At 47.8% G+C, this 14,343-nt stretch overlaps 1 protein-coding gene across 1 annotated transcript; it reads left to right on the top strand.

Annotated features, from left to right (window-relative positions):
• Nucleotides 1–6,495: 6,495 nt before the first annotated feature.
• Nucleotides 6,496–11,636, top strand: ATP1B2 (ATPase Na+/K+ transporting subunit beta 2). The gene is made up of 7 exons (XM_016154774.2): nt 6,496–7,207; nt 8,971–9,099; nt 9,455–9,559; nt 9,665–9,870; nt 10,103–10,159; nt 10,983–11,081; nt 11,187–11,636. Exons 1-7 carry the CDS (start codon nt 7,096–7,098, stop codon nt 11,349–11,351), a joined length of 873 nt encoding a protein of 290 aa, XP_016010260.1. The 5' UTR covers nt 6,496–7,095; the 3' UTR covers nt 11,352–11,636.
• The last annotated feature ends 2,707 nt before the right edge of the window (nt 11,637–14,343 follow it).

Raw genomic sequence — 14,343 nt, 5'->3', positions numbered from 1 at the left:
ATCCCCACCTAAGAATCCCCTTTGAATGTCACTCATTTATTTATTTAACAACTATTTTTTGCACATTTGCAATGTACTAGTCATGGTGCTGAGCCTTGGGTTGTGTTGATGCACAAAAACAACCCTCTGGTTTCTGTTCACTTGGTACTCACAGTCGCCTGGGGGAGGCAGGCATTCATCAAAGACTAACAAGTACATAATTGGAAATTCTGATAATGCCATGAAGCAGCAGGCAGGGAGTTGAAAAAGCTTGGAGACTAAGAGCCTTAACCTAGACTGGGAGTCAAAGAAAGCTTTCTGAGGAAGCAGTGACTTTTCAAGCTGAGATCCCAAAAACAGCACTCACAGACAAACACTAGATATAGGTCACTTTCTGGAAGCTAGGAGCCCACTTCCTTCCCTAGCATATACTTTTTTCCTTTGAGACTTTAGCTTCTTCCCTCTGAGGCTCCTTCTAAGGGGTCAGGAAGAAAGGGAAGAGATGAAATTCTGTTGTCCTTTTGAATGACCACTGCTGTGCAAGGAAGGAGCAGCAGGGGGCATGAGAGGGTCATAGAAAGTTGGGAGCAGGGGTTCTGGGAAAAGGGGTGGAGGCGGCAGGGAGAAAAAGGGAGGCAAGCAGAGGGAAAAAGCAGCCTCTGTCTCTCCTCGTCTTGCTGCATTCTACTCCATTAAACAAGAACTGGCTTGTGCTGGTCACAGCTGGGAAAAGCAGACAGATTCAGGAGTATCTCTGCCTCAAAGAATATGGCGATTCAGCCCTCAGGCCCCAGACCTCTGGAGAATCCTGGTGTTTCAGCTCCTCCTAGGGGCACTGTCCTGCCTCAACCCCCAGCTCCCTGGGAAATCCTTATGCCCAATCTTCAGCCCCCTTGGGAATCCTGGTGTCCTGGCCCAAAGCTCCCAACCTCCTTGGGAACCCTGGGACCTCAGCTCTCTGTCTCCATCTCTCAGTCTTCCTCCCTCTCATGAACTGTTAACCCATTCCCCATCTCCAGATGCCATGGAATCCCAGTGTCCCAGCCTCCTAGCTTCTCACAAAGATCTTCCTACCGGTAACCCAAGCCACACCTGCTGTCCCTTTCTGTAGGACCTAAATGACTCAGGGTAAGGAGTCTCTAGGGCAGAAAACTCATATCCTAGGTCCCTCCTAATTCCAAGTTTGCAGAGTCCATGGATGCTTCCACCCAGCTATAGTGTTTTGTAGGAGAGTCCTCAGCATGGCCAGGGACCACAGGTCCCTTGGCAGTTTTGGACATGTCCATTCAACTGATGTTTATTGACTACCTCCTGTGTACCAGGTGCTATTTCAGACACTGAGGATTCATTGATGAAAAAGATAAACACAATCTCTGCTCTTATGAAGCTTACAACATAGGGCAGGGGGCAGCCAGACAGCCCATACGCAAGAGAAATAAATAAGCAAGATTATTTTATATAATGGTTAGCTCTATAAAGGGAATAAAATCTTGTAATATAATAGTGGGTAGTAGAGGAGGGGCAACATTAGCTGGGCAGATAGAGAAGGCCTCTCTGAGGCAGCGTCACTTGAGCAAAAACCTGAATAAAAAAAAAATCCCATGGGAGCCTCCAGTGTGAGCCAGTGGGTAGAGAGGTTAAAGGGCCTGGACACACCTGAGTCCCCACCAAGGGGGTTGTTCTGAGCAGGAACTTCCTGACTTTGTGTCCTTGAGGAATATCCTAGGGGTTGGCTTTTCTCTCTTCCCTCTACTCCATCCTGTCCAGGACACCATGCCTCCAAACTCCCTTTCTTCGGCCTGCCCTAGATTCCAAGATTCCTGATTACGAACCAGAGCTGTCTACACTCTTTCATTAGGACTGACTTTGCTTTGACATAGACTCTGCCAGGCCCCTACCAAGGGCACCTACAATGCCTGCCCAGTGTCTCCTGCCTCTCCCATACCCCTAAAAACCTTTCCAGAGCTTGGCAACATAACAGTCTCCAGGCATGATCTACCCACTTACTTCACCCACTTTGCTGCCTCTCTCTTCCCAACCTTCCTCCTTCCCTCCTTCCCTTCCTCCCTCTTTCTCTACCTCTGTCTCTCTCCCTCTCTTTTTCTTTTTTCAACTAACATTTACTGGCTGCTAACAATATGCCAAGCACTGTGTTAGGCAGTCCGCAGGAACTCCAAAGATGAATAAGACTAGGTCCTGGCCCTGGAGAACTAGAGTCTTGGCAGAGACACAGACATGTAAAATATTTTAGTAGAGATCTCCATGTAGTGCCAGGGAACCTCATTGCAAGTTCCTCCAAGATGATCAGAGAGGTAAGTTTTTAGAAGTGTGAACTTGAAAAAATGACTAAACCTCTTTAAATTTCAGTTTCCCCATCTGCAAAATGGGAAAGTTCCCTTACTTATAGCCTTGCTCTGAGGATTTGATGACATCATATAGGTCAAATGCCTAGCACAGTGCTTGGCATAGAGAAAGTACTTAATATATGAGAGATGCTGCTCTTGTTGATAACAGTAACTTCATGCATATATTTCTTGAAATACAAGTCTGAGCCTGTAAGTTCATAGAATATGAGGAAGAGTGTATTATGTGGCTGAATCAGGGGCAGGCTGAGATGGAAGGAAGGAAGACTGGAAATGCTTCTTGAGCTACATGGTCAAAGACCTTGTATGTCCTGCTGAGAAATTGGAGCTTGATCTGATCAGTGGAGGAATATCAGTTTTTCTTTCCTTTCCTATTGACTTATTTTTTCTAAATTGTGGTAAAATATGCGTACATAAAATTTACCATCTTAGCCATTTTTAACTGTACAGTTCAGTGACATTAAGTATATTCACAGTGTTGTACAACCTTTACCATCATCCATCTCCAGAACTCTTCATTTTGAAAAACTGGAACTCTGTACCCATTAAATAATATGCCCCCCCCATCCTCTCCTCCCATATCTGTGTTTAAGAACCCTCTTCTTTTCTTGTTTCTTTCTCTACAAAGACCTATGTTGTTGGGGACCCAGACAGCTGAGTCCCTGGGATTGTGTGAATTCTTGGGAGAAGGATCAAGGGACATAGACTTCATGACTGGATCCTGATGTATAGGAGTGGGTATGGGGACTCTTATTCCCTTCCTCCTTTCTGGAGATGCTGGAGGGAGGGCTGGGTTCCAGGAAGAGCTTGGAAGTTTGTAATGACTCTTTGCCCTCCTACCCCATTCTCAGCTTTTTCTCTATGAACACCAGTAGGACAATTAGTAGAGTGCTCCCTCCTTTCCTACCCTCTACCCTCTTCATGCTGATACAAAAGGAGAAGGCACTGACAGGAGCAACAGGTATCTTACCTTTACTAGAACCCCCTAAATGCACAGAAGGCATTCAATCATCCTTTCCCAAGTGACCCTGGGTACAGCACAGAGGCAGCTAGCAGTCTGAAGGCCATCCTTAGGCCTGTGTTAGCCAAACTGTGTGTGTTGAACATAGGGTCCAGGTCTCATCTCTCCAGATCTGTCCCATTTTCATGCTCCTTGCTTGGTGAAGGAAAGGACAGTAGTATTCCTGAGATTTCTTGCAGGAGTCATTCCATATTTACGCCCAATTCAGCAAACAGGAATTTTCTTCAGTATCTGTGGATTGCTTGGGTACAGAGGATACATACAAAGTATAAGACAAAGGCCTCCTTTCAAAGATGTTACAGTCTGATTGAAAAGATAAAATACACACACGAGTTTTCAGCTCAAGACAAAATCCTAAGCATAAGCCTTGATTCCTTTCTTTCTGTCATCCCCACTGTTCATATCACTATACTTTCAAAACAGATCCTGAACCCATCCTCCTGTCTCCATCTGCAAACTCGCTACCCTGGTCTAAGCGGTCCATATCTTCTGCCTGGACTGCTGGTCTTCCTAACTGGTCTCCTTGCTTCCCGTGGTGATTTTCATTCAATTTAATCATGTTACTTCCCTGCTTAAAATACCAGAATTACTTCTGTGATGGCTGGATAAAAATCCAAACTATTCTTTCGGCCTACAAGGACCTGTATAATTTGGGCCCTGACTACTTCTTAGATCTCTTGCTGTATCAATCTTGCCTTCCCTCATTGAAGGCCAGCCTTTGCACTTGAATGTCCCTCTTCCTACATCTTTCCACATGAAAGGTCATCTTCTCAATAAGGCCATCCCTAACCACCCAGACACTCTCTGGCACATCACCCTGTCATATTTTTCAGTATAATATTAACATTATTTTATTTATTTGTTTGTTTTTATTGTTTATGGGGGGGGGATGGGAGCCCCAGGCATGGGGACCAAACGGCATCTGGTTCTATGCAAATGCTCATTAGATACGCATAAAATGAATGAGTGGGAGTTGGGGGTGGACTCTGAAGTGTGGGAGTCTTCCAGGATGAGGAAATGAAATGGACAAAGGTGTGAAGTCAGTAGTAAGCACAGCCTGTCCCAGGAATGTCCTGTTCAGCCCCAGCAGAGGACTAGTTGGGGCCTAGTAAGAAAGGAGGCTGGGGACACAGGCTCGATTTAGATTGTGCAGTGCCCTGAAAAATCAGGACTACATCCTGCAGGGTAACAGGAAGCCACTGAAAACTTTTGTGCTGAAGAGTGGCCTAATAAAAACTGTATTTTGAGAAAACGAATTCAGGGTATATCTACTTCCCTCACAGTCTCTTTCTCTCAGGGGTTGTCTTTCCCTCTACTCTGCCCAGAAGGGGCTGAAGCAAGGCCAGCTGTGTAATTTTCAGAACCCACTGCAAAATGAAAATGAGAGACCTCTTGTTCAAAAAGCAGGAAAACAGTGCTGTTCAGGATACACAAATGTAAGATGTTTTCCTTTCTTCCACAGTTTTCTTGACTTTTCATGGCATTTTAAAATTTGCTATTTAATATTGTTCTAAATAAAGAAAAATTAACATTTTCTACCTTCAGTTTATCAATGAGTATAGAAGAACTGAAAGGAGAAGAAATTATGGGTTGCTCCAGCTTTCCCTTTCCTTCTATGTCATCATTGCCAGCAAAAGTGGTTGCTTCAATCAGGGAAGTAATATGACTGAGAAAGGTTATGATAAGATCCCCTGATCAATCATGTCACCTAGAAGGCCATTGCCTTCTTTCTGTTTTCAAAACAAGTTCTGCTTTGAATGGGAAGTTTGGCTTCTCTGCTGTCAGCACCTCTATTTATTCAGGTGTAGGCATAACACACTTACCTTGTGCTCACTTTGAGTCTTGCTGAACTTCAACACATGGTGGGTCACAGAGTTCTGTGCTCATGGAACATCACCTATTGTGCATATCTCCTTTGCTCACATGCATGTTCCGTTGTCCCATTGGACTTCACTTGTAAAGACAAGTTCAAAGATAAAATTGTGAAGAATTTCAAGATAGTGACAGAAGAGCACTAGAGCATTCTAAGCACGGATAGGTCTTGATCAATGGAGTAGATAGATTCCCCAGTTCATGAAGCTGACCCTGGACAGGAAGAAGAGAGTTTGAGAGGGAGGGTGATAATCAGCATAGGAGTTGTTGAGGACTAAAGCAGATAATTTAAGATGAGTGTTGAAAGGAGAAAAAAAAATTCTCTCCACAGAAAAGTGACAAGATTCAAAGAGAGATGAAAAAAAGTAATTATTCTTAACGTGAGATCTTTATAGAGTCTCTTATCCGCCCCCCTCCCCATAGACGGTAGGTCTCTTGACCCCTGTGAAAACAGTGACCTTCTCTCTCCAGAGCTAGATTTGCGCAAGGTCTCTAAGTAGGTGATCAATAAACGTTTGTTGACCCAAATGGGCAAATGAGTAGGGGAGTTTAGATATGGGGATGGGAGGAGGCAGAACTCCTAAGCAGACCTGGCTCCAGGGCTGGGGTCTCAGGGCAATGTTGGGGGCTGGAAATGTGGTGTTGGGAGGGCTTCTTGGAGAGAGTTGATGAGAATACTGAGAAGTCCCTAGGCTTGGAAAGAAACTAATGGTGAGAGAAGGAGCTATGGGACTGGATGGAGAAGGAGGTGTTGGAGGAGACTGGTAGCAAATTCCACAAGGAGAATTTCCCTCTTGTGGTGGCCTCTATCCGTCTCTATGTGGCCATTTGCTTCCATCCTGCTGCTCTTCTGTTTTTCTTGATCTCTAGCTTTTTCTCTATTCCTTTCACATTCTGCCTTGTCTGTCTCTTGGATCTTGGTCTCTTTTTAGCTCTCTGCCTGGGGCCCCCATCTCAGCGTATATCTACTTCCCTCACAGTCTCTTTCTCTCTGGGGTTGTCTTTCCCTCTACTCTGCCCACACACACCCTCTATCCCCTCTAGCCTGCCCACCCCATCCAGTCCAGGACCTGGGGTGTGGGTGTGGGTAGAGGAGAGACCTCCAGGTCCCGAAGAGGCGGCAGGGGGCGGGCCCAAGCCATCTCTCCATATTTGCATATGCATGAGCTCCGCCCACCCGCCAGCAGCGAGGAGGCGGGGCCTCTGGGAGGTGGAGAGGGGGCGGGCATCCCGAGAGCTGCTGAGTATAAAGACTGCGTGCCGTGACCGCCGGCCCCGCACTGCTGAGGAGCGGAGCCTCCAGCCAGGGGGACCCTCATCCCTGGCTGTCCCCCAACTGCGCGTCCCTATCCTACCCCCGCGGCCGAGCCACCACTGGTGTGGCGGTCTCCGCTTGGAGGAATAACCTTGAGCTGTCTCCCAGCCCCTCTCTACAGCCTCTTTGCATCTTGGATTTCGGGGCAGTCCCCTCCCCCACCTCTCCCTGCCTTTTTGCACCCCGAGTTTTTCTGCGTTTCGCTAGGGTTTTGCAGCCATCTATTTTTGCATCTCTTTTTGTTTTGTTTCTAGGCGGTTAAGGGCGAGTGAAACTGCATTCGCACCCCTTCCCCTTTTTATCCTTCCCTGCTCTGACAACCCCCTTTTCATTGTAATAGGGGGGCCTAGGATCGGTGCATCCCACGCCGCGCTGCTGGCAAGCCGCAGCGCGTGGCCGTGCACCTGGGAATTTGCAGCAGCTGCATATCTGAAGGGGGTCTCTTTCGTCCCGGCTGCCTTTGCTCCCGACGCGTTCCGGTGCAGGGGGAAGGCTTCAGTGCACGGAACCTCAGCTTCTCCGTAGCCCCCAGCCCCTACGCCGAGATGGTCATCCAGAAAGAGAAGAAGAGCTGCGGGCAGGTGGTTGAGGAGTGGAAGGAGTTCGTGTGGAACCCGAGGACGCACCAGTTCATGGGCCGCACAGGGACCAGCTGGGGTACGCGGGGCCCGCCGCTGTAGGCACGGGGGTGGGGGTTCACTGTTCGACGCCCCGGGCGCGAGGTCCCGCCGGCGCAGCCCCAGCTCCCTTCTCGGGTACCCGGCGTCCGACCCCCCTGCCGTGCTCTAGGCTGGGAGGGGACTGAATGCCGGTCTAATCTCCCTGACTGGCCACTGCGGAGGCGGAGAAAGTAGGTCACTGCCGCCTTCCTGCCCCCCGCAGAGCCCCTTCGCGCGGGGGGTCGCAGGCTCTGTGCGCGTGTCCGTGCTGCGGCTCTCGCGCTGGATCTCAGAGGCCGGTCTGCTCCACACGGTCGCCCCACTTCCCCAAAAGAGAGTCCTTCCTGTCCTCCTACTCCCACTAGCTAGCTAAGCCCGTCTATTTTTAGCTGGTGCCCACCCCTTGGACCCTGGGAACGTTCACGAGGGGGCGGGTCTTGGAGACGTAGGGGTTTGTGTTGGAGGGAGGGGGGTTCTTCACAGTGAAAGTTGTCTGTATCCCACTGTGGAGCGTTTGGAGCCTTCTGTGGCTGCTCTTTGGGTAGGGACTCTTGGGGAGGGGTGGCACTGTGAGATTTTTGAGGACGGATGTTCAGCTCAGGTGTCGCAGGCAGACAGAAGAGTGATCACTAGTGGTGAGATGTGTACATCATCCAGCCTCGTGTGTCTGTGGGATTGGGGTGGCAGGACTCAAGGGTGTGTGGAGGGAGTTGGGTCTGGTTGAGGGTCTGGTGCTGGGTATGGGTGCAGGTGAAATTCTTCCAAAAGGGATTGTCAAGCTGGGAAGCCTAAGCACAGGGGACACTGTGATACAATCTGCAGTTCATCCGTACAGATCAAAGGCAGTCCGCATCAGTGTACCCACTTTGGGCCCTTGATGTGGGTCCAATTTAGTCCTTGTCTTCAAGGAACTTGAAATCCAGCCCCTGGGATTGGAGGGGTCCATGAGTGTTTGGGAGAATCTGAGGCGGCTTCATGGGGGAAGTGTCTTCTCAGATGGAAGGATTGGGAGGTCCCCAGTGGTGGAAACAGCATGCACCCACACTAGGCTGAGTAGTGATGGAGTGACATGTCACATCCACCAAGGACCTGCCCTCTGCTAGGAAGGCTGTCAGAGATCTGCCTTTACTCTCCTCCTCTGCCCTGGGTGTTGTATGTGAGTTGGGGGTGGGGTGACTGTTGAAGGTTCTGGACAGCTGTCTCTGAGAGATTTTGTAGTTAGGCAGGAACTGCATTAAAGTTTTGGCTTCTGTGGGGTGCCTGGAGAGACATTCTGTTATTTGACTGTGAGGGGGCATGCTCTGAGGGATGAGAGTTTAGTGTGAACAGTGGCCAGTGCCAGCTTAGAAAGTCATTGTATGGGACAACTTTAAGTATGAGTATCAACACAACAGTAACAGATGTGCTTATTTCAGGGCCATGACTTGTTGATAAGTTGAGAATGTAATATGAGGCAAAAGGACTGTGGCTATGGCCTATACTTGGGGTTGTCCCAGCAACAAGAGTTTAGGTCTCTTGTGGCCTCCATAAGGTCAGGCTTTACTGTGCCCTAGGACTGGGAGGTGGCTAGGAGTCATGGCTGGAAGCCAGACACAACTGCCTGTTTCTAGCTTGTCTCATTTTGCACCCCTGGGGAAGACCCTAAGATATCCCTGAGGCTCTGCAACCCATCCTAGTGCTAAGTGGGAGCGGGGTGTGTGGGGATAGGTAAAGTCAGGGCAAGAGACTTGGAATCTGCTGACCTTGTTTCCTCCTCCCTAGCTTTTATCCTCCTCTTCTACCTTGTCTTCTATGGCTTCCTCACGGCCATGTTCACCCTCACAATGTGGGTGATGCTGCAGACTGTCTCTGACCATACCCCCAAGTATCAGGACCGGTTGGCCACACCAGGTGAGTGATGAAGCTTCCCTACCAGTTCCTCTAATTGCTCTTGCACATCCAAGCCTCCAAAAGAAATTCATAGGCTGAGAAGAACTCAGAATTATTCTCAGAGGTGTGGTTTTCATGATCCAATCACCATGTGCTGAGAAGTTCTTGAAGTTGTCTTTCCTTCTCATTTCCCACAGCTGAGAGTTATATGGATCTGGGGAGATGGCAAATGTTCATAGTAGATCTTCCTCCCATGAAGAGGATCTCAGATCTTCACCCTATCCCTCACCCTGGTGTTCCCTATGTTCATCTTCTTCCCTCTGTGTGGTCCCTCATCTTACATATAACCCCCACTCCTGCCCTTGTCTGGCTGTAGGTTTGATGATTCGTCCCAAGACTGAGAATCTTGATGTCATTGTCAACATTAGTGACACTGAAAGCTGGGACCAGCATGTTCAGAAGCTCAACAAGTTCTTGGAACGTGAGTGTGGGGCTGGCGATGTGGTTGTATGGGACCTTGGGCAGGGGACTGAGGACCTTGGAAGCAGAACATCAGGCCCGTGCTCTCTCTCCCCCACCTCCTTAGCTTACAATGACTCCATCCAAGCCCAAAAGAATGATGTCTGCCGCCCTGGGCGCTATTATGAACAGCCAGATAATGGAGTCCTAAACTACCCGAAGCGTGCCTGCCAGTTCAACCGGACCCAGCTGGGTGACTGCTCTGGCATCGGGGACCCCACCCATTATGGTTACAGCACTGGGCAACCCTGTGTCTTCATCAAGATGAACCGGGTACCCATGACCTTGGTCCCCAGGGAGAATGGAGGAGGGAGCTGGGGTCACCATCTGCTGGCAGTTGCTTCCTTTCAATGGGGCTTATGGGAATTAGATTTGTGGTTGTTTGAATGGCTGAGAGAACAAGAGATGGGGCCATTGGAAGATGAGATCATGGCTGGAAGGCCAGATATTTGTGTCTTTGGCAACTTCTTTCTCTAACCCTCATCACTCTCTCTCCTTACTCCAGGTCATCAACTTCTATGCAGGAGCAAACCAGAGCATGAATGTTACCTGTGTGGGGAAGGTGAGATTTTTTGGGCCTTTTCCACCTGCTCATCTGTTTGTTCATCATGATTTCCATATAATTCACTCATCTCTCCAAATCTTCTTTGCTCCCAGAGGCCCCGTCACTATAGGGACAAGGGGGTAAGAGTGGGCTCCAATATGGCTCAAACTCCAAGGGGTTCCTTCCCCTCTTGCTTCTCTCTAGAGTGCAGAAGCCTGCTCTGGAGTGGATAGACACTCACCTCCCTGACTCCACCCAAGCCCTGGCCTTCAGCTTGTCTCCTTAACCCTTCCACCTTCTCCTTTATTCCCTGATAACCATGTCTTCTGCTCTCCCTGCCATATCTCGCCTGCTCCTCAGTTCTTCTTAGGTATCTGGTAGCTGCTGATCTGTTAACACCACCTGCCACCACTAAGTTGTCCTTGGAACCCTACTCTCTCTACCGTTGTCCTCTCTAGAAACTTCCTGCCAGCTCCTCCTTCACCTCCTCCTGCACCCCCCACCCCCTGCCACTTGCTTCCTACCGAGCTCCTTTACTTATTTATCTGTTCTCTCTTGGCTCTGCTCCAGAAACTGATTCCTGAGGATGGGGTAAGAACTTGAGGTGGGAGTGGAGTATGAAGCTTCAGTATCATTAGCACCCTTTAGAACTTCCCAGTCTGATGAGAGAGACAGGGCACCCTCCCTTGTGCACATGCAAACACACACAGGCTCACAGCTCAAGGGAAGTAGATTTGAGACAGAGTCATCTAGAGCGAAAGAACAAAGGGAAGTCTGGTGAACTTTCTGGTTCTTGCCATCCTTAACACGCTTTCCCCTCAACTCTTCTGTGACCCCACAGCGAGATGAAGATGCTGAGAATCTGGGAAGCTTTGTTATGTTCCCTGCTAATGGCAACATTGACCTCATGTACTTCCCCTACTATGGCAAAAAGTTCCACGTAAGTCTTATGTGAGGTCCCAGGGTGATTGATAGCTTTCAGGGAAGTGGGGTCCATGGGGAGGAGTTGCTATGTGCCTGGACTCACTCTCTTCCTCTGGCCCAGGTGAACTACACACAGCCCCTGGTGGCTGTGAAGTTCCTGAATGTGACCCCAAATGTGGAGGTGAATGTGGAATGTCGCATCAATGCTGCCAACATTGCTACGGACGATGAGCGAGACAAGTTCGCTGGCCGTGTGGCCTTCAAACTCCGCATCAACAAAACCTGAGGCCCCTTCCTCCTGCCCCCACCTCTTTCCTATGGATGCTTCTGGAATGTCCCTGACCCTGCCTGATCCCTCCCTCACCCACCCCAAAGGTATTTTTTTATAACGGAGCTATGACTTGTCTGAACCTCATGCCCTTTTCCTTCTGAACTCGGCATGATGTCCATTGTGATTCTCCACCTTTGCACCTTTTCCACTACCTTCTCCAGACCCTAGGTCAGTCAGACAGGGAGATGGGATCCCAAGAGGATCACATAGGAGCCATTCTGGTTCTTGTTTAGTTGTGAGTGGGGTGTCCCTACAGCTACCCTTCTATTCCGAGAGGACAGCTATAGAAAACGCCCGCCCACCCATCTACACACACATATACAATCTCGGTTCATCCCTTAGCTTCTAGAAGGGAATGTGGAAGCACAGCCACTGTCACGTTTCTCTATCTCCTACACTTTCTCCCTCATCTACGCAGTTGTTGTCTTGGTGGCTTTTGACTTATCTGGCTCCTTTGGGAGGTCTTTCCCCACCTCCTCTCCATCCCCATTCTCTCCTTAGGACAAGTGGTTCTATGGCCTTTTTTAATTTTTTTTTTTTCCCCCTGGCACATTCTACTTCTCATCCTAAGGTGACTATGTGAGCCAGGAGTGAGGGTCTGGAAGAGAAGTCCCTACTGGTTCTTGCAAAGTCTCTTCCTGGTCTGTCTTGTCACCCAAATAGGTACTCCTCAGAGAGGAGCTGACCTAGGCTCAATATCCCCTTTGTTTTTGCCATTGGCTCCCTTCCCCGTCTGCTTTCCCAGAATATCCTTAAAGTTCCACTTCCCAGGAGCCCCGGGGGAGGGGCAGCCATTTTGGATCGGTCCCCAGTGGCCACCTTGGAAACGTCAGCCGGCTATGGGACTATTCCACCTCCTTCCCTGGGCCCAGATCTGCCCCCACCATCCTCTCACTGGCTTCTCTGAGCAGTTTATCAACTAATCACTAACTTCTTCCCTTTCCTCCACATGTTAGCCTGAAAGTTGCAAATACCCTTTCAATCTAGACTCTGAATTTCCAGGCTCCTTCTCCTTCAGATCCTTTGCATTTTTAAACAACCCCCTAAAGCCCATAGAATTATAAAAGAGGGACCTCCTGTATGCTCAAGTTACAGAGGCATTTTAACCCTTTCTTCTCCAATGCCCTTCACTTCCTCACCTCTCTAATCTCTCTTTTCTTTTTTGATGCTGCTGCCTCCACACCCTACCCACAGATGGAGCCTTTCCTTTTTTTCTCTTGTTGGAAATGAGTTTCTTCTCTTTGGGTCCCTGTGTTTTTCTGCACTCCCCTCACCCCAGTGGTCTCTCTCTGCAGTTATTTAATGCCTGTGTCAGATCTACTGTAAAAAGAGGATAAAGTACAATAAAATGAGAGCAATTATATATATATAAATATATATCATACATGGAGCCCTTTGTGTGGGTAGTTCCTTTCTGAGTATTTCGGAGAGCCCTGGGAAGGTGGTGGAGGGTGGACTTGGGTGATCCGGGGTTACCCAGGCTTTGGAGGACTGTGACATCCCCAGCTTTGACCTCTGCTGTCCAGTATCTCCATATCTACCTTTTAGATCACTCCTTCACCTATACTCTGTTGAGATCATGCAGTACAAGAGACAGGAAGCCTATGTCCCTTTTTAGAGCCATACTTATAAAGTGCCTACTATGCGCATTCTAGGCACTGTGAGGACACACTTACAAAAGAGGCAGAATTCCTGCCTCCAAGGAGCTTCTCAGTTTACCAGAGGCAAGAAACACATGAGAAACTATCATACTAGGTAGACCTAAATGTGCCTCAAGGATGGGAAGAAAGCTGGTGAGGACAAAATTCAGAGTGGTCAACCACTTTCTGCTGGGGGTTTCAAAGGGGGAGATTTCTTAAAAGTTTAAAGGATTGGGGTAGTTTGGGGAGAGAAAAGCATCAGCAAATGTTTCAGATGAGAAAAACTGACTAGAAGAGACATAGATCTCAAAACATTATGAACCATATGGCCTTATTAATTTCATGTAAAAATAAAAGTACACAAACATAGAGAAAGCAATAGGTAGGTCTGTAACAACAATGTTTATTGTGGTTTATGGGATGAGTTTATAGCTCATTTTTTCCTGAGGCTTATTTTTTTTTTAGTTTGCAATAAGTTGGTCTTAGTTGCAATAAGTTAGCTTTATTACATATGCATACATATATATGCAATTTTAGCATGAATGCATAGTACACATGGATCACCTGGTTTTGGTCACTGCTATACCAAAGTTGAATTATACACTTTCGTGCATCTCACTTTTTTCACTCAGTAAATTTGTGTTACTACTTTACCTGGTAGAGCTCTAATTGTTTCTAAATGGCTGCATATTTTTTCTATTGGGTCTTTCTGTTGTTAATTTATTAAAGCTCCTTGACAGCTATAGATAAAAACTGTTTTCTGCATTGTAAAATTTCTCCCTGCTGATTATTTGCCACTTGAGTTTGTGGTTTCTTTTACTGTTAAAAAGTGTTGGGTTTTCATATACAATGGAATATTACTCAGCCATAAGAAGAGATGAAATACTGCCATTTGTGACAACATGGATGGAACTCGAGGTAATCATGCTAAGCGAAATAAGCCAGACAGAAAAAGTTGAAAATCACATGATATCACTTATGTGTGGGATATAAACCTAAAAGCAACATGATCAGGACAAACAGAGACTCAGGGACATCGACCATGGACTAGTGGTTACCAGAGGGTAGGGGGTGGGGGAGGAGGGAAGAGGTAGACAGGGTAAGGGGGTTCAAATATAGGAGGGTTTGGGGAGGGTGAAATGGGTAAAGGGGATCAAATATATGGTAGCTGAAGGAAATTGGACTCTGGGTGGTAATCACACAATAGAATATATAGATTTCAAATTATAACGTACACCCAAAAATTATATAATTGTATTAACCAATGCTACCCTGATAAACTTAAAAATGATAATAATAAAAATAAA

The sequence above is a fragment of the Rousettus aegyptiacus genome, unplaced genomic scaffold (genome assembly GCF_014176215.1).
Source record: "Rousettus aegyptiacus isolate mRouAeg1 unplaced genomic scaffold, mRouAeg1.p scaffold_m13_p_6, whole genome shotgun sequence".
Lineage (NCBI taxonomy): Eukaryota > Metazoa > Chordata > Mammalia > Chiroptera > Pteropodidae > Rousettus > Rousettus aegyptiacus.
The sequence above is the reverse complement of the archived record's forward strand: the minus strand, read 5'-3'. Positions and strand labels throughout refer to the sequence as shown.

Excerpts from the sequence above, each read along its gene's own strand:
- ATP1B2 (XM_016154774.2), top strand. The coding sequence starts at position 7,096 with ATGGTCATCCAGAAAGAGAAGAAGAGCTGCGGGCAGGTGGTTGAGGAG. Across the intron at positions 7,208-8,970 it reads CCGCACAGGGACCAGCTGGG|CTTTTATCCTCCTCTTCTAC; the intron begins GTACGCGGGGCC and ends CCTCCTCCCTAG. Across the intron at positions 9,100-9,454 it reads GGACCGGTTGGCCACACCAG|GTTTGATGATTCGTCCCAAG; the intron begins GTGAGTGATGAA and ends GTCTGGCTGTAG.